General features: G+C 37.9%; 2 protein-coding genes across 3 annotated transcripts; one reads left to right on the top strand and one right to left on the bottom strand.

The window, feature by feature from the left end:
* The first annotated feature begins 66 nt into the window (after positions 1 to 66).
* On the top strand, positions 67 to 25,537 carry nectin1a (nectin cell adhesion molecule 1a). 2 transcript variants are annotated; one of them, XM_055043976.1, is made up of 10 exons: positions 67 to 152; positions 19,957 to 20,069; positions 20,516 to 20,774; positions 20,990 to 21,107; positions 21,382 to 21,563; positions 22,054 to 22,171; positions 22,776 to 22,927; positions 23,145 to 23,277; positions 23,383 to 23,443; positions 24,559 to 25,537. In XM_055043976.1, exons 2-10 carry the CDS (start codon positions 19,980 to 19,982, stop codon positions 24,874 to 24,876), a joined length of 1,431 nt encoding a protein of 476 aa, XP_054899951.1. In that variant the 5' UTR covers positions 67 to 152; positions 19,957 to 19,979; the 3' UTR covers positions 24,877 to 25,537. The 2 variants fall into 2 exon arrangements, with proteins under 2 accessions (XP_054899951.1, XP_054899950.1); XM_055043975.1 differs by lacking the exon at positions 67 to 152 and adding an exon at positions 10,151 to 10,473.
* Positions 5,672 to 8,217, bottom strand: LOC129368829 (thy-1 membrane glycoprotein-like). The gene is made up of 4 exons (XM_055043982.1): positions 8,109 to 8,217; positions 7,578 to 7,635; positions 6,592 to 6,918; positions 5,672 to 6,514 (listed from the first exon to the last, which is right to left on the bottom strand). Exons 2-4 carry the CDS (start codon positions 7,612 to 7,614, stop codon positions 6,417 to 6,419), a joined length of 462 nt encoding a protein of 153 aa, XP_054899957.1. The 5' UTR covers positions 7,615 to 7,635; positions 8,109 to 8,217; the 3' UTR covers positions 5,672 to 6,416.
* Positions 25,538 to 26,101: the final 564 nt, after the last annotated feature.

Below are 26,101 nucleotides of genomic sequence, written 5' to 3' on the forward strand. Positions count from 1 at the left end.
AGCATCATTATGTAAACGGAATGCGGAGAGTGTCCAAATTGGGCGGAGTTTTTGGTTCTATTTACGAGATCAGATCGAATGATATGGGCGAGGGGGAATTATTTTTGCAAATTTTGACGGAAAAAATAGACAACATATACTTTCATTGCCAGGTAACTGTATATTTAAACTCGAAAAGATAAAGTGAGTGTATATGCTCAGCATGTTTTGTTTGGTGCTGCATTGGTGATATATATATTTATACTCTGGGCTGCACATGTATCTAAATCGAACTGAATTTTTTTGCTTTTGCTTTTAGCCATGTAAATATCAACTGACTATTCTCCCTATGTCTGAAAGGATTATACTCCCCCAAACACTCGTTTGCAGTTCGAGCCAGTTTATGTACCGGCAATGTAGAGAGGAGCAGACCTCGCCATTCGGGGTCTTTAGAATGGACTGCTGTTATTTAGGCCCGAGCAGCTAAGCGCTGCGAAGGCCTATTGTTTTCCTATTGTTTATTATTATTATTATTATTCTTCCACCCAAATGAATTGGCTTTTTGGGGGCTTTATCATATTCAAAAACTCACCAAACTTGGCGGAGGCCTTAAGCCTGTTTAAAATTTACGTATTTTAAAGTCGTCGCAAAAATTGCAACAGAAATGTCTCTACGGCGCCACCTAGAAATTGGAAAAACACCCTTTTTTACCCTCTGCTATTCACTTACTTTATCGTAGAGACATGAAATTTGGTACACTTGTAGAGCTCCCCAAGACGCTCAAAATTTATAATTAATGTCATAGTGCAAGTATCACAGGAAGTCAACCATTTTTGATTGAAGTTCCCATTTTGACCCCATTTTTGCCGATTTTTGCCTTTTACAGCCTTTGTATTTGATCTATCTCCTCCTATGGATTTTGATTGATCGACGTCAAACTTGGTCAGTCTGTTCATAAGGCATGTCCCATCTAAAGTTATCTAAACGGTGAGTTTTTGAGTATGCTGAAGGGGGGTTAGCAGGGGTCAAAGTTCACCTACTCGCCATAAATAAATAAACTGCTATATCTCCTACACAGAAACTCACAGAAGCATCAAAGTTTCTGTGATTGATCATCATCGGGTGTCCTACAATACCCTATGGTCGAATGATGACATCACTTAGGCCACGCCCCCTGAGAACAGGAAGTGTAATGTTTTACTGTGAACTGTCGCTATCTGACCCCTTTGACCTCATCAACATGAAACTGTGCCCAGACACAGAAAACATGTTGGTGTATTGAGGATTCCAAACCCGACCAGCTACGATAGAGCAGGTGGGCATGGTGGCGTGGCGAAGTGACCTGTAACGCCATCGCCATACGTTTGGCTCTCAATTCCACATTTTCGGGCCCAGCTGCTACAAACTCACAAGGATGGATCTTCATCTACTCCCCAACAGGAATCCATCACAATATTTGGTGGGCGTAGCCTAATTTCTCTATAGCGCCCCCTAGAAAACTTTAAATGATCAGCCCCAAGCCATGCTTTAACCTACAAATACGAAACTTTGTACACATGTGTACCTTGTCAGGACGTACAAAAAAGTCTCTTGGAGCCATGGTCTAAACCCACAGGAAGTCGGCCATTTTGGATTCAAGTTCGGTTTTTGACCCATTTTTGCCGTTTACAGCCTTCATATTTGATCTATCTCCTCCTAGGGATTTTGATTGATCGGCTTCAAACTCGGTCAGTCTGTTCATAAGGCATGTCTCATCTAAAGTTATCTAAACGGTGAGTTTTTGAGTATGCTGAAGGGGGGTTAGCAGGGGTCAAAGTTCACCTACTCGCCGTAAAAAAATAACTGTTATATCTCCTACACAGAAACTCACACAGGTACCAAAATTACTGTTGTTGATCATCATCGGGTCTACTACAATACCCTATGGTCAAATGATGACATCACTTAGGCCACGCCCCCTGAGAACAGGAAGTGTCATGTTTTACTGTCAATGGTCGCTATCTGACCCCTTTGACCTCATCAACATGAAACTGTGCCCAGTCACAGAAGACATGTTGGTGTATTGAGGATTCCAACCCCGACCAGCTTCGATGGAGCAGGTGGGCGTGGCGGCGTGGCGAAGTGACCTGTAACGCCATTGCCATACGTTTGGCTCTCAATTTTATTTTTAAAGTTTTATTTTTTTAAATAATTTTGTTTTGTGGGTTAGAGTACAAACATTCATTAATTTTGGCTAGAAATAATACAAACATCGTCATTCAAAACCTTTATTGTGTTACTCAGCTCCGCTGAGTAACACATTCTGGTCAGTGTTGATGGAGTACGACTGGCCCCTGGTGGCGCAATACTGGTACTGCTGGCGCAATACCATTATTGCGCCAGCAGGAGTCACTGGTACTCCATCAATGAGAAAACAAATCAAGTTCGGTTTTTTTCGGACGGCCGTGAAAACGTTTCCAGCGCGTCTGCCGTGAGATTTCCAAAAGGACAGCGATTACATTTAACCTGAAATGTTATATGTAAGCCCTAAGATAATTTTTGTTGGCTTAAAACACGGAGTAAATGTAGCGTTTTGTTAATGACTGTTATTTCCTACCGCAAGTAAATGCATCATTTCCCTCGTCTCTGCCTTAATGGCCAGTCAAGGGCAAAAACAAATTTAAGCAATTTGATTGGTTGAGAAGGACTGCACGTTCTGTAGCTGTGCTAATACTTACTGTACGTACTGGCAGTCGGCAGGAGACCGTACATGGTTGAGGTTCGGCGCATTACGCTGTGGACTGTACATTTTTTTTGCTAAACTGTTGGAGCAGCTAAGTTTTCCTGAACATTATGCCTGGTTTATGGAGCCACAAACCGGACCACGCTAACGTTTGCTTCGGTTTTGGAGCTGCAGACCCGAATGACGCTCATGAGCCGGAACTGTCTGTTGGAGACGAGTTTTATTGCCGTTCGTCTTAAAAGTGGTAACTGGAGATGCGGTGAGTGAAGCTCAGTTCACACTACACGATTTTAGAAAAGTCGGCCAATTCTGAAAACGTGAGAGAACACACACTAGCCTATTTAAAATCGTAGGTGTAACGGGTTCGTTCTAAGAGTGTGAGGTTTCACTCGAACACATTCTAATACCAGCTACGAAATACCTTCAAATTAAAATTCTGCACTACCACAGCTGAATTTGGAGTAAACAAACAAACATGGACAATGACGTTGAATGGTAACTTTAGTTTGCGGACTTATTTTAACCCAAAAAAGACGTAACCAAAAATCAAAGCCTTGGATTAAGAAACTGGAGATATCGTAAGCAAGGATTATATTTGTTGCATCGCAACATGGAGGTGAGTTTTTTTTTCATAAAAAATACTGTTTTCAATTTTTTAGAAAATCAAATGGGAGTTATCCTTTCTCCCCAACTGACCGCGAAAGCTTAACGTAGCCTATTCCAGCTCCTTTCATTGAAACTTATTATATTGTTTAAAATTGTATTATGACTGCAGAATAAAATCAAATGCGCCATTTCAACCAAAGATTGGAATGTGCTTCTCAACCAGATGTACTCTGTGCAATAATTTTATAATTATCTTTCATTAAAAGATAAAAAAAAAGTCGGAGGAACACCACAGAGATTGGATGAATGAGCAAAGATGATTAAAGACAGTCAATATCCCCGATTTTAGATCAAAGCGGTCCCGACGTTCCACCGACTGGACCCGATCAGTCGTAACACACACACACTACAGGATGATTACGATTGTTGAGAGCGACAATCTTACAACGTTCTGAGTTCTTAAGACTGATACATGGGGTTGTAATATTTACTTGGACCACTTGCTGTGATTAATACCTAATTATTGAGAGAGATTAAACCTGTGCTTTTGTTCTAATGTACTGAAAGTTAACTGTGCTCTCTGAATGTGCATTGCCCTTGGTTTGTTACTGACCAGAAGGGTTTATTAAAATGATACATCTTAACCTTTACCATTTTCCTGACTCATTTTAGGAAAATGTTAAAATTGCACTGCATTTAGATCTCAGTTGCAGTTAACATCAAAGCATGTGGGTGTGGCTTAGTGTAAAACTTTCACTATTTGCCATGAAACATAAACATTAAAAAACTTCCAAATGCAAGATCACAGCTGCATCACACTTCCTGTGTTTCTCTATAGAACAGTCCTGAACACATTTCCATGGTCACTTGATGAAATCACCCTAGCCCCGCCCACTTTTCAAAGGCAATCACCAGTTTTTTCTCCTGTGAGTTTTACTGTTATTCTATCATATATATGGGTTTCATCATGTGAATACTGACTTAAAACGACAAGATGATGAACTCTGTGAATGCTGGCTGCTGACCAAACCGCATTGGGGTGTAGAAATGGCGAACTGCAGTTCTTCACCATGTGCATATGATAGGCTCTAAATGATACGTTGATCATCCGACTGGCGCCAAATTGGATATGTATGACCTTTGTTGACCTCTAAACACCCCAACAACATTGAAATGTATTTTGACTCCACTGCGCCAACTACATTAATACGCCAGCTATATCTCCTCGCTATATCAACGAATCTGCACCACATTTTTTGTGCGTCGTCAGGAAGTGCCGCCGAACGCATCGATGCGTACCGCCTGGTGGACGGGCGCGGAAACCGCGCAACGACTTCTGTGTTAGAACGTGGGGAGCGTTGATGGAAACGGAGCAACAGTTTCCGCGGTGCGGGCGGAGGTGCTGAAAACTGCTGAGAGTATCTGTGGTGGCTGGTGTCGGGCGGCGGTTGCTAGTACCCTGCGGTGGCAATAGGCCGGAGCGGCGCTTGGCTGCGAGGGCCGCTCGAGGCTGCTTGCAGCTTTAATTGTGAAATTGCATTTTATGCCATGTGGCCTCTTTTTCTCTGGTGTACAAGTAGTAGTATTAGTACTATCGGCTCGCTTAGAAACATTTTTAAAGTACTAATGGAAACATGTAGAAAGCTGGTCTGAAGATAAGTTTGATTGCTGTATTGGAAAAAAAAATTGGTGCTTATAAAAGGTTAAGTTTTGTTTATCAGCATTTTTTATACATATATCTTATAAAATGTGCCTAAAAATTGATTTTGTTCCCCCAGAATTTATTCCCGTTTATAATGGTCTCATTATAAACTGAGAAACCCACAGCTAGACATAAACTCCTGGGTTGAATGCAAATAATTCTACATTCAGGTCTACAAGCAGTATAAATTAGTTTAAATCTAAAATGATTGCTTGTTTTTTGCATGGTGCCCAGTTGGTTTGTCTCAATTGGACCCATATGGGCTAACCCAGTTGGACACGCTAAGTAGGTCGTGTTCTCACTAAAACTAGAAAAATAGAGCACATCTCTTCTGATCTCAAGTCCTTACACTGGCTTTCTGTTCTCAGAGCGCAGACTTTAAAATACTTCTCTTAGTTTCTCAATTATTGAACAACTTAGCACAAAAATACATTAAAGATCTATTGTTGTTGTATCAACCATGCAGAATACTCAGGCGTTCTGGTTTTGGTCTGTCCGCATTCCCCAGAACCAGAACCAAACATAAAGAAGCAGCATTCAGTTTCTATGCACCACAAATTTGGAACAAACTTCCTGAAAACTACAATGATACTGAAACATAAAGTTAAAAACCTACCTGTTTAAAGTTTATTTTCATTCATAATAACTTGAATACCGATCAGCATATTTGATGCATATTTATTCATGACTTTGATGATGGCATTTGACAAAATGTAATGCTTATTGCTTGTTTCATAATGGGTTACTGTATGATGTTCTTATGGTGTGAAAAAACTTAGAACTGCCTTGTTGCTAAACTTGACTTGATTTGACTTGGTCTAATCTGGGTTTCAAATGTCAAATAAGTGAATCCCTTCAAAATAGTTCACGCATTTAGTATTTCATGTGGGTTCCAACATTTTACCCAGAATTATCCTGCATCAAATCTGCGAAAAAGAAGCACTAATTTGCAGACAATCCCATTTCCTGTGACTTTGGGCAGCAAATGTAAATGTTGGCTGGTTGATGGGTTGATTGGGGAATGGACCTTTAATGAAATTCTGATGGCAAGCCTCATACTTTGAACTGACTTTGCATTTTTATTCATTTCAGTTTTTTATAAGCACCCAGTAACCAGAAAATCATTGTTTGACTATATATTTAGCATTATTTTATTGAAAACCAGAGCTCCATCACTATATATTCACATGTGCAAGTTCTCACAGTGCATTACATCACAAAAGATTTGTGCAGTTCTGAAGCAAAAGGTCTCAGAACATCTTGAGTCATCTTCCTCAATAAAAGCATTGCAATGCCGTAACAATGATAAAACCTAAAGCTGTAGGGTTGATGGATGTGCATGTAGACAGAAGTAAGGCTGGGCTTGTTTGCGTGTAAATAGGCACAAGCTAGAGTGTCACATTTTATTTAGCAGTGTGTATGAAAGAAGAAGATCAGCAGGGGGACGATCCAGGACCATGAGCTCTTCAGAAACAGGCTGACAGCCGAGCAAGGCTGCAGTTGTTCTGCAGGAGAACGGAAAAGTATCAGTGTCGCTTTCAAAGCATTGAACCACATGTATGTAAATAGCTAATCCACCCACCTTTCTCCACATTGATACTCTCAACCTGGCCAGATATTTTACACATGTAGGTGGTGTTGTGTGGGAGTGTGTTTGTGAAGCCTTTCAGGGTCATCCTGTAGCCGTGGGGATCAAGCTCCACCACTTCGCTTTTGTCTCTGAACTGGGCCTCTGCAGCTGAGCCGGAAACATTTGTGTTGATGAGGGCCTCCTTGGTTCCAGATGACCAGGAGAACTCGTAGCTGTTGATTTTGTTGGGCTTGGGCTCGATCCGGCAGTCGACTCTCAGGTCCTCATCCTCTTCCAAGCACACAGAGATCAGCTGAGATTTCACTGGGATCAGCAGCACTGGGTAAAACACAAACATGTGGCACCAGAGAAAATTATTGAAGTAGCTAAGTCTCATTTGTAGCGACCACAGACACCACATATCTGCCTCTTTAGTAAACATTTAGCAGTCATTAGTGAATATCCTAGTTTGACTCTTACAGTTAGCCATAGCAACATCATGTCACATGGTAAATCTTGTTTTTATGACCCTGAAGTGTTATAATCAAAAGCTGTTTGTTTGAATGCGCGTCAGTAAATAATCTGGACAAATGCGGAAAAGCTTTTTGAAATAATCCGTGATGAGTTAATAGCGATTAATACCGAAAGTGAAGCTGTTTTTTATTCAACAGGATAAAATAAATACAGTATGAACATTGGCATTGAACATACAGTAAATTCTCCCCTAAAGAAATAGTCCATATTAGAAATTTAGTATTTTATTTATTTAGTTTTATTTACTTGACTAAATCAGTAAGAAATAGAAATGGTGATATCCTTCAAGATGATATTTCAATAAATATACCCAGGTGCTTCTTGAATATGTGATAAAGCAGCTTCCCTAATGAGAACAATCTCCTCCCCCAGATTTTTTTTCCATCAGAAACTTCTGATACTTCAAAATAGTAACTCAGCTTCTTAGTGCCACACCTTAGAAGTTTCTAGAACTGTACTCTCACCTCCAAGTATCCCACTTAGAAACAGAGATGCGAGCATGTTGAGGAATCACTCATCCAACTGTGGGAAAAATGACAAATGGGTTAATTAGTCGGAGGAAGAGATAGCACCTAAACCTTAATACTGCTAGTTCCATGCTAATTGTTTTCTTTGGCTCGCTGCCAATAACAGCTAAAAATACTAAAATAGATCCTAATTTGTTTTTTTGTTTTTGTTTTGTCACAACAAACAGCCCATAGAGTTTGGAAAGTTCTGGTCAAAACCAACATGGATGTGTTCAGTGTGAATAGCCTGATCCATCTCTGGGGGTCAAAGAGATGACGTAGCATAATTTAGAGCAGCGTTCTCAAAATTAAAAGCAATTTTTATGTCTTAATGTTTTTTTTTGTTGTTGTTGTTATATTAGGTTGAATAAATTGGCCTCTCACTTTTATCTATTATATCTACATGTTCCTGCATATTCTATCTCATTCTCAGTATTTCATATTTCCTCTCTAATCCACAGTTAATTAAAATCCCTGAGGGATTCTTACCTCCTGTCAATACTGAATGATGCAGCAGCTCCTTTCTGCTCCGTCAGTAAAAGCTAAATAGCTCCCGGGAATCACCTCGGTGTGCAGCACTGCAGAGCATCCCACCACTGAGAAGGAGTGGGAGCAGCACAGAGAGGCGGAAGGAGGCAGTGGGAGGGAGGGACGAGCCTGGACCAGAAAGCGCACTGATTCGTCTTTTTCCTCTGCAGTGGCTGACGGAAGCACCGAGCTGCCTGTCTGTGTATGCAGAGAGGCAAAACTCAGGCATGGTCATCACTTTTCACCAGCAAGGTGTTGTCTGACCTTGTCTCTTTCCCTCTTCGAGTCCTCGCTTGTGTCTCATGTTCTAAGTCATGCTGACCTGATTTGCCCTTCACGTTGCTGTCCAGTTTGTTCCTCTAAATGTTTCTCAAAAAGAGCAAGTGTTTTGTGGACCAAGCAGTCTCATTATAATTTGCAAAGACAGGAGAATTATTTCTGATGAGAACATGTGCATTGCTTTGCATTTTGTCATGTTGCCGAAATAAAACATTATGTTTTAGAGGTGTATGGATGGTTTTCTTGATAAGTACAAGAAAGCTTGTCAGAAAATGACAATATAGCTATATCTTAGAATCACTTAGCTGAAGTCTACACTTACACCTAATTTACCAGACTTAAAGATTTATGGCTATAAAAACTCTCCAACCAACCTGGTGGTTGGTTTAGGTTCACCCTAAAGCAGAGAGCAACTCTGTTAATATAGCCAGAAGTTCAGGGTAACTGAAAGCATGTGCACTCCACACTTTTCAGTATTCAATCTGTAAAATGTTTTGAAAACCATCAGCTAAAGCAAGTTTTTACCACAAGAGCAAAAGCACTATGCCTGCTAAATAAAACTATATACACAAATACAAGCTAAAATAGAATTAAACAGTTAAAATCCAGCTTTAAGCAATTCCTCCGTCTGTGCAGCATACAACGCATTCTTTCCTTTTACTTTCTGGCTTTCTCCCTGAGATAGTCTGCCCGAATACAAACCCACTGTCATGTTTTCACAGCTCTCTGAATTCCACGACTCATTCGTTCCCCTTCAGAAATTTCCATCACTGGGCCACTAAAAAAAGCTCAGTGTCTCCATCTGGAGGTTAGTAATGGGGGATGTATAAAATGTAAGATGAACGTAAACGTATTTGCAACACAATAGATCTTAAGTTAAGTTTAAATCAAGTATAATTGAGACAAACAAACAAAAAAACATGTATGGAAGATTTCTGCTAAATAAATACATTTAATATGAAGGGATTTCTTAGAAAATTTTCTTTTAAATCTGAAAGTAATATTTATTTTTCTTCATCCCTTCCATGATCAAATTACATCGTTTAGTTCACACTGAATGAAGCAAGCAGGATGTAATATGGCTGATTTGCTTTGTGTAGAACCCAAACAATTTTTGTTTTGGCCCATCAATAAATTGTGCATTTTGAGAAAACGACAGTAAATGTGGATCCTCCTCAGGAAGTGCAGACATATGTGTTTATTTTAGAGGATAAATCAAGGATCAATCAAGGATAAATGTCAGTGTTAAGCTATTGTTATGTACTGTAATCAAGTGGCATGAAATACTTTCTTGTTCCACAACTTATAAAAAAGTAAAGTAAAAAAAAAAAGTACATGCATTGTCTCCGCCATCCACCAGGGAGCGCTGCACCATTCTTTAGATCTCACTGCTTTGTTTGAATCTGTCCAGGTTGATTAGTAGAATTGAGACTACTATCCAATTATTAAACATCCAACTATAATTGTATTTTCATTATGAGATAATATTTTATTATAGATTAATTTTTGTATTTTATAAAATAAACATCCAATTGAAGCTCACGGACTTTAAGGCTTCATTGACAGCCTTAAAGTCCGTAGCTCCGTCCCTGTCCGGACTGTTAATTGCGTCCTTGGATCACAACTCTTAATTTCTCAGGCGCCCTGTGCTGCCCGGGCTGCTCGGCTCAGCCCTCAGGCTGTTTGTCGGTCGGGCTGGGGGAAGTCTATCTCGGAAATAATCTGCCCACGCGTTTAAGCGGCTTTATCTCCGCCGAGCCTCAGACCGCTGCAGCTCCACACACCGAGCGCCAGAAAGAAAAAGTGACACAGGTCACACTGACCAGTTGGAGATTGCGCACGGCTTGTGCCACACATGAACGGACTCTGGTGCTGAAGCTGAGTCTATTTCTTTACTTTTTCAAAAATAATTACTCTTCCAAGAGCCAAGAGGAGTTCCAGAAGTTTACTCTAGGGATTTAAACACAGACAGAAACTGGCAACGGTGTTCAGGACATGGAACAGGCTGGACTTTGGATATTCTTTGTGACTACTTGTGTTATTTCAGGTAAGGTTGATTTAAAAAATAAAAAATAAAAAGGTCCAAATAAATTTTCTGCAAAGTATTTGCTTCTCAACTTATCTGAGGTTTCATGTATTTACACATTAAATACTTTGTGTGGTAATATTTAAAACATTTCTATTCACCAATTAAGATTTACTGGACCCCTATGTTTTATTTCATTCAAAATGTTAATTTTAATTCCTGTGACAACATAGTAGTGATGCCTTGTTTTTTTCCTGATAGTCACCTCTTAATATAAAAAACTCAAATCATAGGCACTATTATGAACATTTTTAAATACGTATGTTCAATTGTAAATGCAATTTAGTTATTTAATTTTCTAAGTGAAATTGACACCTAAGTGGCAACATTGTAATGTTATACTGCAGCCCAAAATTAAGCTTCTGTTTATGTATTTTTCTTAAGTAAAAGTACAAGTAACAAAATAATAAAACTTACACAAAGAGATAAAAAAATCTAAGTAATTCATCCTCAGCATAAAAATGTGGACTTGATGTTAAATAAATCGTTTTTACTTGCTATTTTTTGCTATAATGATATAACACAGATCAAACATAACATTATCGGCTCTGACAAGAGAAGTGGACATCTTTCTGTCCTTTGGTGGGAAAGCTTCAGACACCATTCTGTCTCAAAGACGATGAGTTTCAAGCAGGAAAAACTGGCCAAGTAAAAATGGTTTGGCTGATGTTAAGAACTTCTGATGAGGAGACCACGAGGTGAAAGGATTTTCACAATAGCAGATGCTGTGGTTTATTCCCAGTCTGCAGCAGTTCACCTCGTAAGCAGTCCTGTTCATTAGTTGCCACCACAGGTTAGTGCTGCAGTCATGTGGATGAGACTCAGGAATGTGTCTGCTCTCAACGTTGTTTTATGTTTCTTTTGGGTTTCATTTTGTTCAGTTTGTGCAAGTCATTCCCTGTTTTATTCTGCAATGCGGATTCCTTGTCAGTCTTCCTTCCTGCCTTTTTGTCTCACTTCTGGCTTTGTTGCCAGCACACCTGTGTGGATTTACAGTCCTGGTTTCCTCTGTGTGTATTTGTCAGATCCACATGTTATTTATCTCTGCTTCATAAGGATTTCCTGGTTTCTGTTATGGTTTGCCTTTGCCTCCCTTTGTTTAGGGTTTTGTCAGTTCGTTCTTCACGTTGAATCTGATCCTGTATCAAACAGTTGTTTCCTGTTTCTGTAATGTTGTCTGCATATGCTTGTCCTGCTCCCTGTACCATAATAACATGGATCATTTGGGATTGAGCAAAAATACCACAATATTGCTCTTTTTAATATTAGTATTAAATATCTACATTAATGCATTTTTGTTCACCAGTAACAAAAATAAAAAGTGTAAAAAGTGGTGAATGAACCATTTTTGACACATTTTGGCGTAGATTTTAAGGGAGGTCAACCTCCACATGCAACAGATAAGCCAGATAGTTTGACATCTGTCATTGAGTGTCTTGGGAAATAAATCCGTTAAGAGTTTTTCCATCTGAACATTTATATGTTTTACTCCCAAAATGATTTTATTTCCTGCCTCTATCACAATAACCAGTTGAATAAAAGGAAGCACAACGAGGCTGAACTCATACTACTTTAGACATGCAGAATTCAAGTGAAAATCTTTGAAGGATGATTTTGGTGAAGAAGGAGAAAATCAGATAATAAATAGAATTGGATTTACACACAACAGCCTCACTCCTTTTGTGAGAAGTTATTTCTTGCAGGGTAGATTTTGCGTCACTTAAATAGCAACTTACAACAACATAAAAAGCAAAAACAAATGCAAAAAACACTCTTGTCTACATTGCTTTTTAAAGAAAAATAGTTTACATTGCGTTAAAATGTGCTGCAAAACAGTGTTTCGCTATGAATTTTCAAAAACTTGTAATACTTTAACTCAGACACCACAACATGCATAGTTCTTCAGTTTTCAACCTTCTTCCTCTGTGGGAAGTCTCTATTGGAGCTTGCAAGGATGGAAAACGCTGTCCTTGGTAACGCCCTGGAGGGAGTCCCAGAAGAATCTGAGGAAGAGGAGCAGCCCAAAAACCCAAACCTGGAGACTGCAGACAACCTTGATGAGAAAACAAGAGTACTGGATTCAAATCTAAATGATTTAAGATTTCAAGCTACACTGACTAATAACCAGCTGCTCAGCAGGACCTACATATTGTCCACCTGAACTTGCGCTGCGGTTAAAGAGAAGCAGAAAACTAAAGTGAGTGCTGTTTTAGATGGCATAGATGTGTGTCTGGAGGTTTACTGCGTGTGTGTGTGTGTGTGGGGGTGGTGTGTGCGCGTGTGTGCGTGTGTGTGTGTGTGTGCACGCGAATGAATGGACGAACTCATGGGCATTGTAACAGGTGCAGCAGTGTAATCACTGTGAGCTTGGGCCTCACATTTAGCTGGCATTCGATCTGTGGCTGCGTGGTACATGGAGGAAGATGTGACATCAGCTGTGATAGTTTTTTTTCTTTTTCAGAATAATAAAAGCTTTCTCTGGAAGCTGTTCAGTAACTTACTGCTGTGCATATATAGGTTCATACGTATTAGTAGTGTGTACCATACGATTGTCATGTTGAAGGACACAGCATTGGATTAGAGCAGTGCAGGAAGTGACAACAAGATTGTTGCCAGGGCTGCTGGCTGCTGCTGCTGGGTTTTTCTCTGAATGTTTTGGAGCGGGTCGGTGTGATCTGGGGCCACCTGGCATCAATTAGTGATGAGTGCTATCACAATCGATTATTTTGTTTTTCCTCTTGCAATAAAACTTTGAAATCCCCAGGAAGGAGGCACGCAAAAAAGGCTGAATGAGACAAACAGACAGGCTCATGCATTTCTGCGTAATCCATTGCCCACAGCTGGAACACACAGACGCTACTCTACAGAAATAATCCTGCACAAACACGCTCCTTCTGTCCGCTCTGCCTTTTGTTCCCCTCTTTTTTACTCCACTCTCTCCAGAGTGTGCAGATTGAAACCATCTTTCTGCCTGATTGCCCCCTCAGTCTGGTAAAGTTTCTCCCCGGGTATTTTCTTTGTTTCTCCTCATCCCGTCTCCTTTTTGCCTTTTGTGTTCTCATGTTATGTCTCAGCCACACATGCAGCAGTCACCATAATCCTGTGAGCTGCCTGCTGAACGCTGGCCAAGCGTACGCGCCACGTTCCTGCCACGGAGATTACGCACCCACATAAACTCACATACACACGCGGGAAAACACGTGTGTGCACTGACTCCAATCAAAAGAAAGAGCAGAATTAATTTCAGTGGCAATGCAGCACTGTGAGAAAAATACTTTGCAATGCAGTTTTCATCTGTTTTATATTGATTTATTTATTTGTTTAATTTTAATTGAGTCATCAAGCACATTTTTGTAGACCTGAGTTAATGTTCAAGTAATTATTTCACCAGGAGTGATTTCGACCTGAACTGTAGAATCTGTAAAATTGAGTCATCAGTTAAACATAACCTGACATCATGGATTTAGCTGAAAGATCTGAAGAAAGCAACACTTTATGCCCTGAACTTAAGCTCAAAAGCAGATGATAAACAATGTCGATTAGTCTGCAGATGTTAGAAAGCAATTGGTAAAGCTTTGAGTCTCCAGTGAACCACATGGAAAACCATTTCACATAAGAAGTGAAAACATGGAATAATTGTGAACGTTCCCAGTAGTGGCCAATCTACCACAATAACAAGCAGACTGAATAAGTAGTGACGGCACAAGAGATTGTAAAAAGTTTCCCAGAACCGAAAGCACCACAGTTGTCGCCACCTAACGAGCTCCATCTCAATCTTTTCTAAAATTTTTTCTCTAAAAAGATTTTGGAGAAATCTTTTCCCCCCTCAATAAATGAAATCATCATATGAAAACTGCTGTTTGTATGTATTCAGGTCCTCTATTAAAATCTGCTTTGTGATCTGAAACATTTAAGACTGGCGAAGATACAAAAAAACAGAAAGGGGGCAAATAATTGTTCATAAAACTATAAATCACCAGAATCTATGACAACTTTTGCCAAGGAACTGTAAATACTATGGGCTTTTGCAGTTTTCCGATTTTTCAGCATCCCTGATCACAAACCTCAAAATGCAGACGGGGCATGTAATCCCCGATCAATCACCGATTCTATGACAGAAAGATTAAACAGTTAATCTGCCCTCTTCCCTTCCTCTCTCTCTCTGTGAATTATTTTTTATCTTTTAATCCATCACATGCCATCATTGTTTTTGTCTGATATCCATATGAACAAAAGGTTAGCAAAAGAATAACTACAGACAAGATTTTAAAATGAAAGCCATTTTGAAGAGAAGTATATTTTGAGACAAAAAAGTTTGCAGTTTAATTCCAAAAAAGAGCCAGATTTACATCTGTGAGCTGTTGGATTAGAGAAATCTTTTTTTCTGTTTGTGACAAAAAAAAAAACAGTCTTAGTTTTTGTTAAAACAAATATTTCTAAAATTGTGTCTAATTCTTGTGAACGCAGAGTATCACCTGTCTTCTTATCTTAGGAACCAAGTCAGAGGCGACTTCTTGAGGATAGTTAAGTATGATACAGAACGACGTACGGAAGTATAAATTACTTTAAAATAGTAATGGGGTGGCGATCTTCCAGGGTGTACCCCGCCTCTTCCCGACCGCTGATGGATACGTCCGGTTGTCCTGCATGGAAAATTAGGAATGGTTGGACAATGATAAAATCAAAAAAAGTTTATGAAACTCTGTTTACACTAAAGGCAGCTCTGTCTTAGTTTGTTTCTTTATTTTCCAGTCATATTTGTTGAGATACACACACAGCTGTACAATTATATAAAAAACATTATCATATAAAAAAAAATATATATAGATTACATAGTTCTCTAGAGAAAGAGATCTGCACAAAATACATAATTCGATTGGTTGTTAGAGTAAATTTTATCCTGTCAAATCTCAATTTCTGATAACCCAGTAAAACAAACCTAAAAAATTACTGTAACATCTTGTTTTATAGAATCTGGGCTATACATTAAGTGAGAGATTTTTTTTTACTGCCCAGAAAAGTGACCTTTTTGTTGTATTTTTAACAACTTTCAGTCGTATCACCTGCACTTGTCTCAGTGTTTTATTCATACACACAATGGTAAAATTAGCTTTTCAAATAACAGTAAAGAAAGATGCAGGATATCCGTGTAGGATGTTAACAAAAAGCCCCACCGTCATGCTGTGTTGCTCTAACTGTTCCTAAATGTTGCCATTCAGGCGGGAAACAGTATTGCTATTGTTGTGCTTCGTTCCCAAGCCCTTTTCTTGCCAGCATGCTCCTGTTTATGGGTGATTGACATGATGAGGTCATTTCCCATACTAGAAACAATAGAAGAATGTGAGCTGACACAATCAAATCGAGGAAGCTGGGAGCGATGTGGAGAAACGAGGCTTTCTGTACCTGTCAGAAAGATAGTCTTTCTTTGCGTTAGCTTCAATTTAAGCTCCTAATCAGCTCATTTGCAGAGGTCATCAGGGTCATCAGACTCTCCATCCAGATGTCTGTGTTCAACAGAAAAGTCATGAAAAGCAAAGACTATTTTGACATATTTTCTTTCCCTACAGACAAATTCTTAAAAAAATTACAGTTTTTTTATATATTCTTAACAGTTGTACATTGATTAATTATTATTATTATTATTTTTTACAAGTTTAACTGAATAAGTAATGTTGGGATATTAGAGACTCCTAATTTTTTGTATAGTCGAGCGCTAATTTGTTCATCAATGCCAAACACGATGTAGTCACCTGTCTTTCCAAAGTGAAGATTTATACGACGATTTGTCCAGTGAGTTATGATAAATAAACATAACTTATATTGTGCTTTTCCAGTCATTTCGACCACTCAAAGTGCTTCACACTTTTCAACAGAAAAAGAAAGGAATTCACTTCAGATTGAGAAGTAGACTGTTTATTTTATGGCAAAATATTTGAGGCTGATTTACAATGAATTATAATGGAAATTAAAATGGTGTGAATTCACCCTGGATTACACTGATTGCAGTTTTCTGATCAATCACCTGCACCGCATCCATATTGCCTTTCAGAATTTTTCCAGTCATGCTCAAATAGATTTAATGCATTTCCAGAGAAGATTTTATTTACTGGCAACATTTATTTGAAGTGGATTAGGCTGTGATAGATTTTTATCATCTTTGTTTGGTCTAAATATTTAATCTTTTCAGACAGGGAAAGAAAAGAAGGATGAAAATGACACTTGATGTAAACACTAGAAAATCTGTTCTGTGAAATTTTTGTGTAATGTAACTCACAATGTTTCCTGTAATCTCTAAAATATTCAACCACCTCATCGCACTGCTGCTGAACACGGCCAGACAGCAGCGTCTGTGTTCCTCAGGAATCTTGGCCCAGTCAAAAGTCTCCAGTTTGTTAAGACTTCATGCACAAACTCCATCTGAGTTTATCGTAGACGCTGCAGGCCATTTGCTGTCAGTCCAGAGTTTTTAACCACCTGTCTTCCCGGGAATCTGGCAGTAGCTATTGATAGCTTCCTCTTTCTGTTATGTCCAGGTGGCTTTGCTGTAGTTTTTTTAAATTTGCAAATTTTCCATTCTGCTGCCAGTTGTATCTCCAGGATTATTTAAGGCTGTTGGTGTATTTTTAAAATCATTTTCTTTCTTTGTGCCACACAAAGCCTTCTCATCTAAAGTTTTTTGAGATTTTCATTGTCCCAGCAACTAAAAATTTGTGTTATCAGTCCTGATATTTGAGGTGTTTTATCTGAGGAACACCTGATGCAACCGGTAAATGTATGTTTGTATGACGAATCGGACGCAGAGGGTTCACAATCACTTCAAACTTCCTAGTTGCTGAAATGTGCTGTATAAATAAACTTCACTCGACCATGCTTATATTAGTTTCATATAGTCTTTTTGTTTAGACAAACAGAAATGAAACTATTAATAAAGATAAATGAAATAAAGGTGAAGATTTACAGCGTTGTGCAAAGATTTAAACTTTTTAACTTGTTTGTATTTCCTTGTCATCTAAAACAAGAAAAAATATTATTCAAAAAAGATCAGAGTTCACAAAGTTTTAGATTTCATTTTCAGTTTGGACTCCAAGATTTCAAATTGTGTTCTATGTATCACATACAGAAGGTAAATATTTGAATATTTTAACATTTTTACAGTTTAAACAAGATCATTGAGACAACCTAAATAATTCACACATAAACAGAAATCAAAGCAAATCATTTCACAGATGATGATATGGGTAAAAAATGGAACAACACAAGAAATTCTGATAAAACATGAAGAAAAAGAAGCATTCAAATCCAGAAAGCATTCAGAAAGGATTCTGAGGATTATTGAATCAATATCAGTTGATTTGATAACTGATAGATTGAAAAACTATCAAAGTGCCACAGCTTTATGAAGTTCATGAACTGATATGATTTCTTTATAAATGTGTGGATCATTTAGGTTTTTGCTAAGATCTGGTGTGCATTTTTAGAAGAAAAACATGATGAGTCCAATACTTATTTTACCTGCGTAATATATATTATAAACCACACAGTGTGTAATTTCTGAATAGGAAATGTATTGGACAATCTAAATAACAAAAAGTTGTCGTAGAGCCAGTGCATAGTTTTAGCAATTTTAGGCTAGACTAAAATGGAATTGATTTTAAATGGTTTAAACACTTTAATTGTTATTTTTCTTCTATGTTAAACAACACTAGCATTGTTTAGCTAATTGAAAACACTGCTGGAGTGATGGAGTAACTACTTCCAATTAGGAAGTAGTTAACATAGCCTGCAGATAAGCTAGAAACCCTTGTTAGTTGCTTTCAGCTCGTGACTTTAGGCCGAGTCTCGAGGGTCAGTCTCTGGACGTCCATATGTCAGATGTAGAGCAGCGGATGGACTGTGAATTTTCTGATATGCGTTCTAATTTCCTAAATCCCAATGCTCCCAGTGTTATTATGTCTCCGCCCAATGCTGCACACAAACACAGAACACATTTCAATCACTATTCAGTACATTTCAATAAATACATTCAGCTTTAATTCCAGAAATTAAAATATGCTTGAAAAGTTCAATTATGTCCTATTAATTAATTCACTAAGTGACATAAATCACACAGATTAACTACAGACTGATGTTTTCAAGGTTTTATTTCTGTTACGGTGATTTAACAGAAATCACCATAACAACTAATAAAATATATTTAAGATTATAATAAATACTTGGCTCAAATAAAACTATGTTTGATACTTGTTTAAATATTATTTTCTTGAGATTTATATAATAAAACAAAGTTTAAGCAGAACTCAAACAGACAGATATTTGAAAATGAGTAGTAGAACAGAATGATCCTTTATGTGTTCAAAATAAAGTCTGTACTTACTTTGTTAAATGTACAAAGTAAGCAGTTATTAAGCAGTTATTAAGACTATGTATGTAAATGTTTATCCTCTGTGAATTCATACTTTTATTAAAAAATATCCCAGAATTTGTTTGCTGTATGTGACATTTATTCCCATGGATGTAAACTTTTGACTGGAACTATGAATACAGATGAAAATATGAAAATCAACTTCATTTTATGTTGTGCATATAAAAGCAGCTTTTATATGTATTTGTCAAAATTTTTTCTCAAAACTATCAAACGAAATAAAAAATAAATTGAAAGTCATGACTTTAAGACGTATCTATATCTGTTTTATTGTGTTTCTCCAAGCTTGTATAAATAATTCCCATTTGTATGTTTGTTGATCAAACTATCTAAAAGATACACCCACAATGCAACAGTAATAGTAGGGAAATGTGAAGCTTGGTGTTTAGACGTGCGCAGGAAGAGCCCATTAAATGATGGTGTGGATTACATGGATTAAAATAGCTAAATACATCGCAGGTCTTGGCAGACGAGGCACTTTTGAGGTTAGTTACTTTGCAGGGTGAGAAGAGATCTTTGGGAAACACTGAAAAAAATGTGGTTTTATTCAGTAAAAAATTGTAATTGTGGCAATAAAACGTTTGCGAGTAACGTGTACATTAATGTCTGAGAATTAGAGCAGGAATTGTTTCAGTGTTTTGTTCAGTGCTGTTCACTTTGTTGCTTAACCCACATTATAATTAGGACAAATTCCACCCACCATCACAAAAACTGAGCAGTAAGCTGTTTCTACTGATTCTGACAGGCACAAGTAATCAAACGTGATGCTTGTACTGTCTCAGTATGGTGGACGAGGCTCTGCTGTGGATTTGTTAAAGGAGATCAGTAAGTCAGTAGAAGGAGTAACTAAACAAATCCTGCTTATTTATACCTCCAGCTAATCCACAGCCTTTGGACGCAGTTTACCTGCACCTCTGCCAACACGATTCACCTTTTACAGCGCAGCTCACATGTTAAGCATGCTGTGAATTTTATAGTAATTTATTAGCTAAATCTTCATTTTGTGTTTTGTTTGCTTGCAGAAGTAAACGGACAGAGAGTGGAAATGGATGATGGAAAGTCCGGCTATGTCGGTTCAAAGGTGGACCTTCGCTGCCGGTTCATCAACAGTAACCCACCTGTTAAAATCTCCCAGGTATATGTCAACAGTGTTGGATTGACACAGTCACAAACATGATAAAATTAAATGCCTCACAAACAGCGTCAGGACTTTTCTCTTAAAGTCACGTGTAACATTTTAAATTAATGAGAACATTTAAATAATGTGTTCAGATAATGGATGGAGAACAGGCAGTGAATTAAATGATGGGTCATCAACACAGATTATAGTGGCTTATGCTGCTCTGCACCACTGAAATAAAATGTTGGGTTTTTTTCTTTCTTTCTAAGGATTTGTAAAGTTAATACACACATCTAAACACAAAAACACTGAGTGAGAAGCAAACTTATTCCATTCAGGTGACAGACAGCAGAACCATGAGTCCATTTTAGAGAAAACCAATAATTTATTATATACTTTATTCAAAGAGTTTTTTTGAATTTCTGTTTGACTCCATTAAATTTTTGTCTCAATTTCTCAAGGTAACGTGGCAGAAACTGGTGAACGGCTCCAAGCAGAATGTGGCGATAGCAAATCCATCGCTGGGTGTGTCTGTGGCCCCTCCTTACAGGGACCGCGTCACCTTCAAGAACGCAGCAGTCAGACGGCGAACTCCGACAATGGAGGACACGACCATCATCTTTTCTTCGCTCCGCCTTTCTGATGAGGCCACTTACATCTGTGAATACACAACGTTCCCAGCAGGGAACCGGGAGAACACCGTAAACCTCACCGTCTTCGGTGAGAGCATGATGCAGTGGCCTTTCAGTGTCTGAAGTGTAAAACACTATTATTTTGAAGGATATAACTTTCTATTTGGATATTTTTGGTGGATTCTCCAAGCATAAATAGTTATTATTGTATATAAATCTTGTATACTCAACAACGTTTAAGTAAAATAACAGACATGTGCTTCGTTACTGAATATTAACATATCTCCATTTATATTTCTTCAGTCCGCCCAACTACCCAGATGAGTTTGTCCACGCCTACACTTGTGGCTCGTTCATCAAACCTAAAAACTCCAGTGGCCACCTGCATCTCTGCCAATGGAAAGCCACCTGGAACAATTAGGTTTGTCTGTAATTATGTTCAAATTAGCCTTTCCTTTTGTTGAAATGCAAAATGTTCTTACTCCTAGAACCTTTTCACATTTTCTAACAAACAATAACTATAAACTCATCATTGTCTAGGACCTAGACAAACAAAAAGTACTTTTTCCAAGTAGTGTCTTAAATGTGAAGTGGAAGGGAAATTATACATGGTTTTCTAAATGGTTTTCTAAAGTTTTTACTGCAATTTAAATGGCAAATCTTTTGAGATTTGTCTGTCTTGTGTGTGGGATCAGGTGGGAGACGAGGGTGCCTGGAGAAGTGACCACCCGAGAGTACATCAACTCAGACGGGACGTTCACTGTTCAGAGCGACTACATTTTAGTCCCCAGCAGGGAAACCCACCGGGAGACACTGACCTGCGTCACCACTTACAATGAGGAAGTCTACACCGACAGTGTCACTCTTGATATCCAGTGTAAGTCATTCATGAGAAGCACAAAATACAACAGATGTTAGTTAGTTTGAATCCCACCCAAAACTCTATGACGCAAAAAGATTAGACTAAGAATCATTGACTGACGTAATCTTAAATACTTCCTGTTTGTATGCTCCTGGCACTTTTTAAAATTATTGAGTGCATTTCTAAGGGCCATTCTATGCAGCTACTTTATTTGTAAGCATGCCACAGTAAAGAATCTGTGTTCTCCCAAGACCTGGCCTTACAGCTAAGAAAAAAACACCAGAAAATCTGAATTATAATGAGACTTTCTTTTCAAAAATTTAGAAATAAGACAACTGAGGCATTATGTCAATGAACAACACAGGTGGAATTCAAATTCCTATTTATTTTGGAATTTTATTTATATTTACCATTTTGCCTGGTGAAATCAAGGCTAACCTAATTGTTTGAAGGTTTGCATTTGAGTTATAATTTTAAAAAAATGATATTGCTTCTTCTTCTCTAGATGAACCCAATGTGATGATTGATGGTTTTGATGGGAACTGGTATCTGAACAGAGAGAACGTCCAGTTGAGCTGCCAAGCCGACGCCAATCCAGTTGTCTCTCTGTACCAGTGGAGACTGTAAGTTTTCACTTACACAGATTTAGTATTTTTTCTTCGAACAATCACATTTGTTTCTATACCAGATTACTGTCAGGATAGATTTACCTGACACAACACAGATATAGTGATGCGATGGAAGAAAACATTGTGGAGTAAAAGCTTAACTTTTCAGTATACTCATGGGTTATTCTAGGGAAGCTTATTTATTTTCTCAGCATCAGTAAAATCAAAATAACCTCTACTAATCTATCCCACAACTTAACTTGGTCGTCATGTTGTTGATTAGTTGGACAGGTGGAGGAATCTTCTTACTTACAATATCCAAAATTATGATTTTGAGCCTTCCTGCTTGTTTTTGCCTTGAAGTGAAATTTCCAGTAGCATTACCCCAGTTACAATTTTCTTGATTAAGTCATGTTGAAGACTTCCACTGGAAAGTTTAAACACCAAGATAAATAGAAATTTGAATTTGCAGGAGGCTTTGAGTCAGACCAATTCCTTATTTATTTGAATTAACGCTTTTAAATACTACTCTAAATTGATACTAAAGGCAACATTTACTATCTAGAAACCAGCTTTTACTCTTACCTTGCATTTCTTGATTTTTTTTTTGCAACTGCAGGGTTAACAGCTCCATTCCGAGCAATGTCGAAATCCGAGACAACGTCCTCCTGTTTAAAGGGCCAGTCACATACGAGGTCCAAGGAACATACGTGTGTGACGCGACCAACAGCATCGGGACCAGCTCTGCCTTTGTCGAAGTCAGTGTTTTAGGTAAGGCAGCGGGAGTACGTCTCTTATTTAGTTGATTTGAAGAAGCGTCAGAGGCACACTGTTTTGGGTTTGCATGAGGCTGAATGTGAAGATTTTACACTGACTTAGTGGATATGCGTATATAAATATTTTTATTTAAATTTTGAATGATCAATAGGGCTCTTATTTTCTAATAGCTATTGAAAAACTTTTACTTGTGTATTTGCTGTTCTTGCAGAAAAGCCTCTACCCCAGATTGCAACTGGAGACGTCATCAGTGTCATCGCCTTATTACTGGCTGCTGGCGTCCTGATGGGCATTACTATCACAGTCCTGGTGCTCAAAATAAGAACTAGGAAAGACAGCTCCTCGTATGTAAACGTAATCTCAGATTGTTACATATTAGTTTTTTTCTCAAGGCGATTCCCGTTAATTTTTACATGTTTTACTTTCTCTCCCTAATGCTTTTTGATCAGAGGTGACTCACCATCCAGAAAACTGCCTCAACCCATCAGAAAAAGACCAGATGATTTTCAGGTAACCTGCATGTTGTGTTTGAAATGTTCAAATTTCAGGGCTTCAAACCAGTCTGTGCTATATATTATGACCATATTGTAATGTTACCTTTTTATGTTGCTTTATGAGGACAAAAAGATTAAAGAGCACTAAACTTAAAACTTCCATTACCGAAAGCCATTTTGGACATTAATCAAGCTCTTTCCAGCTGCACCTACTGTGTATTAAACCTTTGAGTCCTACATTTAAAATCTCCACCTGGATTTTTTTTGTTGCTTATTTTAATTGTACACAATTCTTTAAATGTTCTGTGAGTAAATATATATTGCCATTTTAATACATATTAACTGGAACTTTCAATATTTACCAAGTTATTTTCGTAATTTACTATTAAAAGTTCCCCCTGATGTATTAAACTCACTCCCTGCTACAGCAGGGGTGAAATTACCATAACCTAACATTGGCCATAAAGCGCAACGTCTCTCCTTTCAGAAACCTTTGAAATTTTTCAGATAGTGCAAAGTGTGACAGAATTATGGTGCTGCAAATTTGACTAGATTATCACCACTCAGTTTAGGACTTATAGGGTTAAACATGGCTTACTTCACACCACTTTGCTTGTAACCCCTTGTGGAATATTGTCATAAAATTGCCTTAAACAAGCACTCAGTAAAAGGTCATAACCTGTTCTAATGCTGTTGAATTTTACATTTTTAATTCTAATATACATACGCTATACATAACAGAGGCACCTCTCAAGCAAAACACATTGTTTACAGATGTGACATGACATTATGTTCCATAAAATTCACATTTTTCATTCTGTAGGAAAGAAATCAGTAAAGGTAGTATTTATTATTATTATTATTTTAATGTTTATTTCAATGCTTTAGTTCACTGTAGAGTTGGTCTGTGACAAAATTTCTTGTTCCTTTATATTACAATTTCTGAAGTAGTTTATAAAGTTTGGCAAAAAGATTTTGAAATCATGTTTGATATGTCTGGGTGAATTTGTATCTCACTTGGGCTAAACTCAAGAATACCTTTGTTTCCTGCCACACTACTATCAAGCAAAAGAAAAACAACACAGATAATGGGTTTTTGACTTTTAACACTTTGATTTTGTTTCTCTGCAGCATGCTGGACGCTTCTATGAGGAACTTCCAAACACAGCCGACTATGTGAGCTACAGACTTGCTTGTAACAAGGAGGATTATCCAGAACCCTACTCCCCACCGATCAACCCTCCTCTTTCATTTCTACCCCAGCAACCGTACCACCCTTCACAAACGATGCCTGTTTTGGGCACCAGCAGTGCCAGCACCCCGTCAAAAAACACTTTTGCTCCACCGACTCACACCACAGCCGTCTTTAAATACCCCTCTGTGCCGGGTTTGTCATCTCCTCCGCCTGGAGTTGGGCCATATACTTTCCCCAAAGAGCAATACGTCTGAAGCGGCATCATGTCACAAGCCCAAACTTCTTGAACCTGAACATATATCTTTAGGAAAGGTTTGGTGAACCTTATTTGAAGCTAGATGGACTATCAGGCAGCAGATCTGATATGGACATCTGGGACACTGAACATTTTGTTGCTGGACTTTCATGATGTCTTCTCTCTTGCTATGTCTTTCTTTGTCTTAATGTTTAATGTTAAAAGGGAATCTTGTGCTCATATTCAACATTTAGGGTAGAGAATGCCTGTTTGAATGAACAATGTTAAGAAAATGTTACTGATGGTAATCAAAGGATTACCTTGATGTTGTTTACTCTCCTTACTTTATCCACATCCATATGTTTTTTTATATAAAAAAAAAAGAAAAAAAACATTTATCATCAATTTACATTAATTCCTGTGATTTCTGGTTTCGCACTGTGTTCCTGTTGTTTTTAGATACAATCCTTTTATGTAAGGTCTTGGCATTGTCTCATGGTCAACCGTACTTCTGTACTTGTATTTTGTATCTTTTATGGTTTGTTCTTTGTAATGAAGAGAAAAAAATCTTTATATTCCAAGGGAGTTTATAAAAGTGATGGTCTATTGTTGATATCTGGTGTTGTTGGATGAATGTTGACAATTTTAGCAAATAAATTAAAATGATCACATGAACAATTTATGGCTTTTTTTAAGTGTCTTTTTGGACATTATGCAACCTTTTTACTAAACAATCAACTCAAAAAGCATTTCCCCACAAATCCTTTCTTTAGACAGAAACACATACATTATTTTACTCTTTTGGTGTTGGCATATTCTCCCCACACATGTAAGGATTATCTCTGCATATGACTTAACAGCTTAATGGTCTCTCTACTTGGCCCTATGTGTGTGAGAATTCAATCAAGCCCAAACACCCTGCAGAGGAAACTCACTTCAGTCTTTTGCATGCATGCACGGTCTTATCCTTTTTCAGAGTAATACAATCATCAAATATGTCAACATGCAGTTCAAGCTTGTTTAATCGTTGACAGAAACTCAGTGGAGCGCCTTGAGGCCTAATAATATTGCAGGCTGCAGAGTTACTGCTTAAAGAGAATAAGTGTTCCTTTTCTGTCAGACAATTCTCTGCTTATTTTAAAACGCAGACTACTAATAATAATTGTGTTTAACTTTTTAAACTACCAACCTGTTAAGCTGCATTTATTGTTAACTTTTTTCCTTAGAATATTGATATGATCATG

This window comes from Poeciliopsis prolifica, unplaced genomic scaffold (assembly GCF_027474105.1).
Source record: "Poeciliopsis prolifica strain line A6 unplaced genomic scaffold, Auburn_PproV2 SCAFFOLD019, whole genome shotgun sequence".
In the NCBI taxonomy this organism is placed as follows: domain Eukaryota; kingdom Metazoa; phylum Chordata; class Actinopteri; order Cyprinodontiformes; family Poeciliidae; genus Poeciliopsis; species Poeciliopsis prolifica.

What these genes read in the sequence shown, in the direction of transcription:
- LOC129368829 (XM_055043982.1), bottom strand. Translation starts at nt 7,614, where the DNA reads ATGCTCGCATCTCTGTTTCTAAGTGGGATACTTGGAG. An exon ending in TCTAAGTGGGATACTTGGAG is followed by an intron (nt 6,919 to 7,577) that starts GTGAGAGTACAG and finishes TGTTTTACCCAG; the next exon opens with TGCTGCTGATCCCAGTGAAA. An exon ending in GAGTATCAATGTGGAGAAAG is followed by an intron (nt 6,515 to 6,591) that starts GTGGGTGGATTA and finishes GTTCTCCTGCAG; the next exon opens with AACAACTGCAGCCTTGCTCG.
- nectin1a (XM_055043975.1), top strand. Translation starts at nt 10,422, where the DNA reads ATGGAACAGGCTGGACTTTGGATATTCTTTGTGACTACTTGTGTTATT. An exon ending in CACCTGTTAAAATCTCCCAG is followed by an intron (nt 20,070 to 20,515) that starts GTATATGTCAAC and finishes CAATTTCTCAAG; the next exon opens with GTAACGTGGCAGAAACTGGT. An exon ending in TGTCACTCTTGATATCCAGT is followed by an intron (nt 21,564 to 22,053) that starts GTAAGTCATTCA and finishes CTTCTTCTCTAG; the next exon opens with ATGAACCCAATGTGATGATT.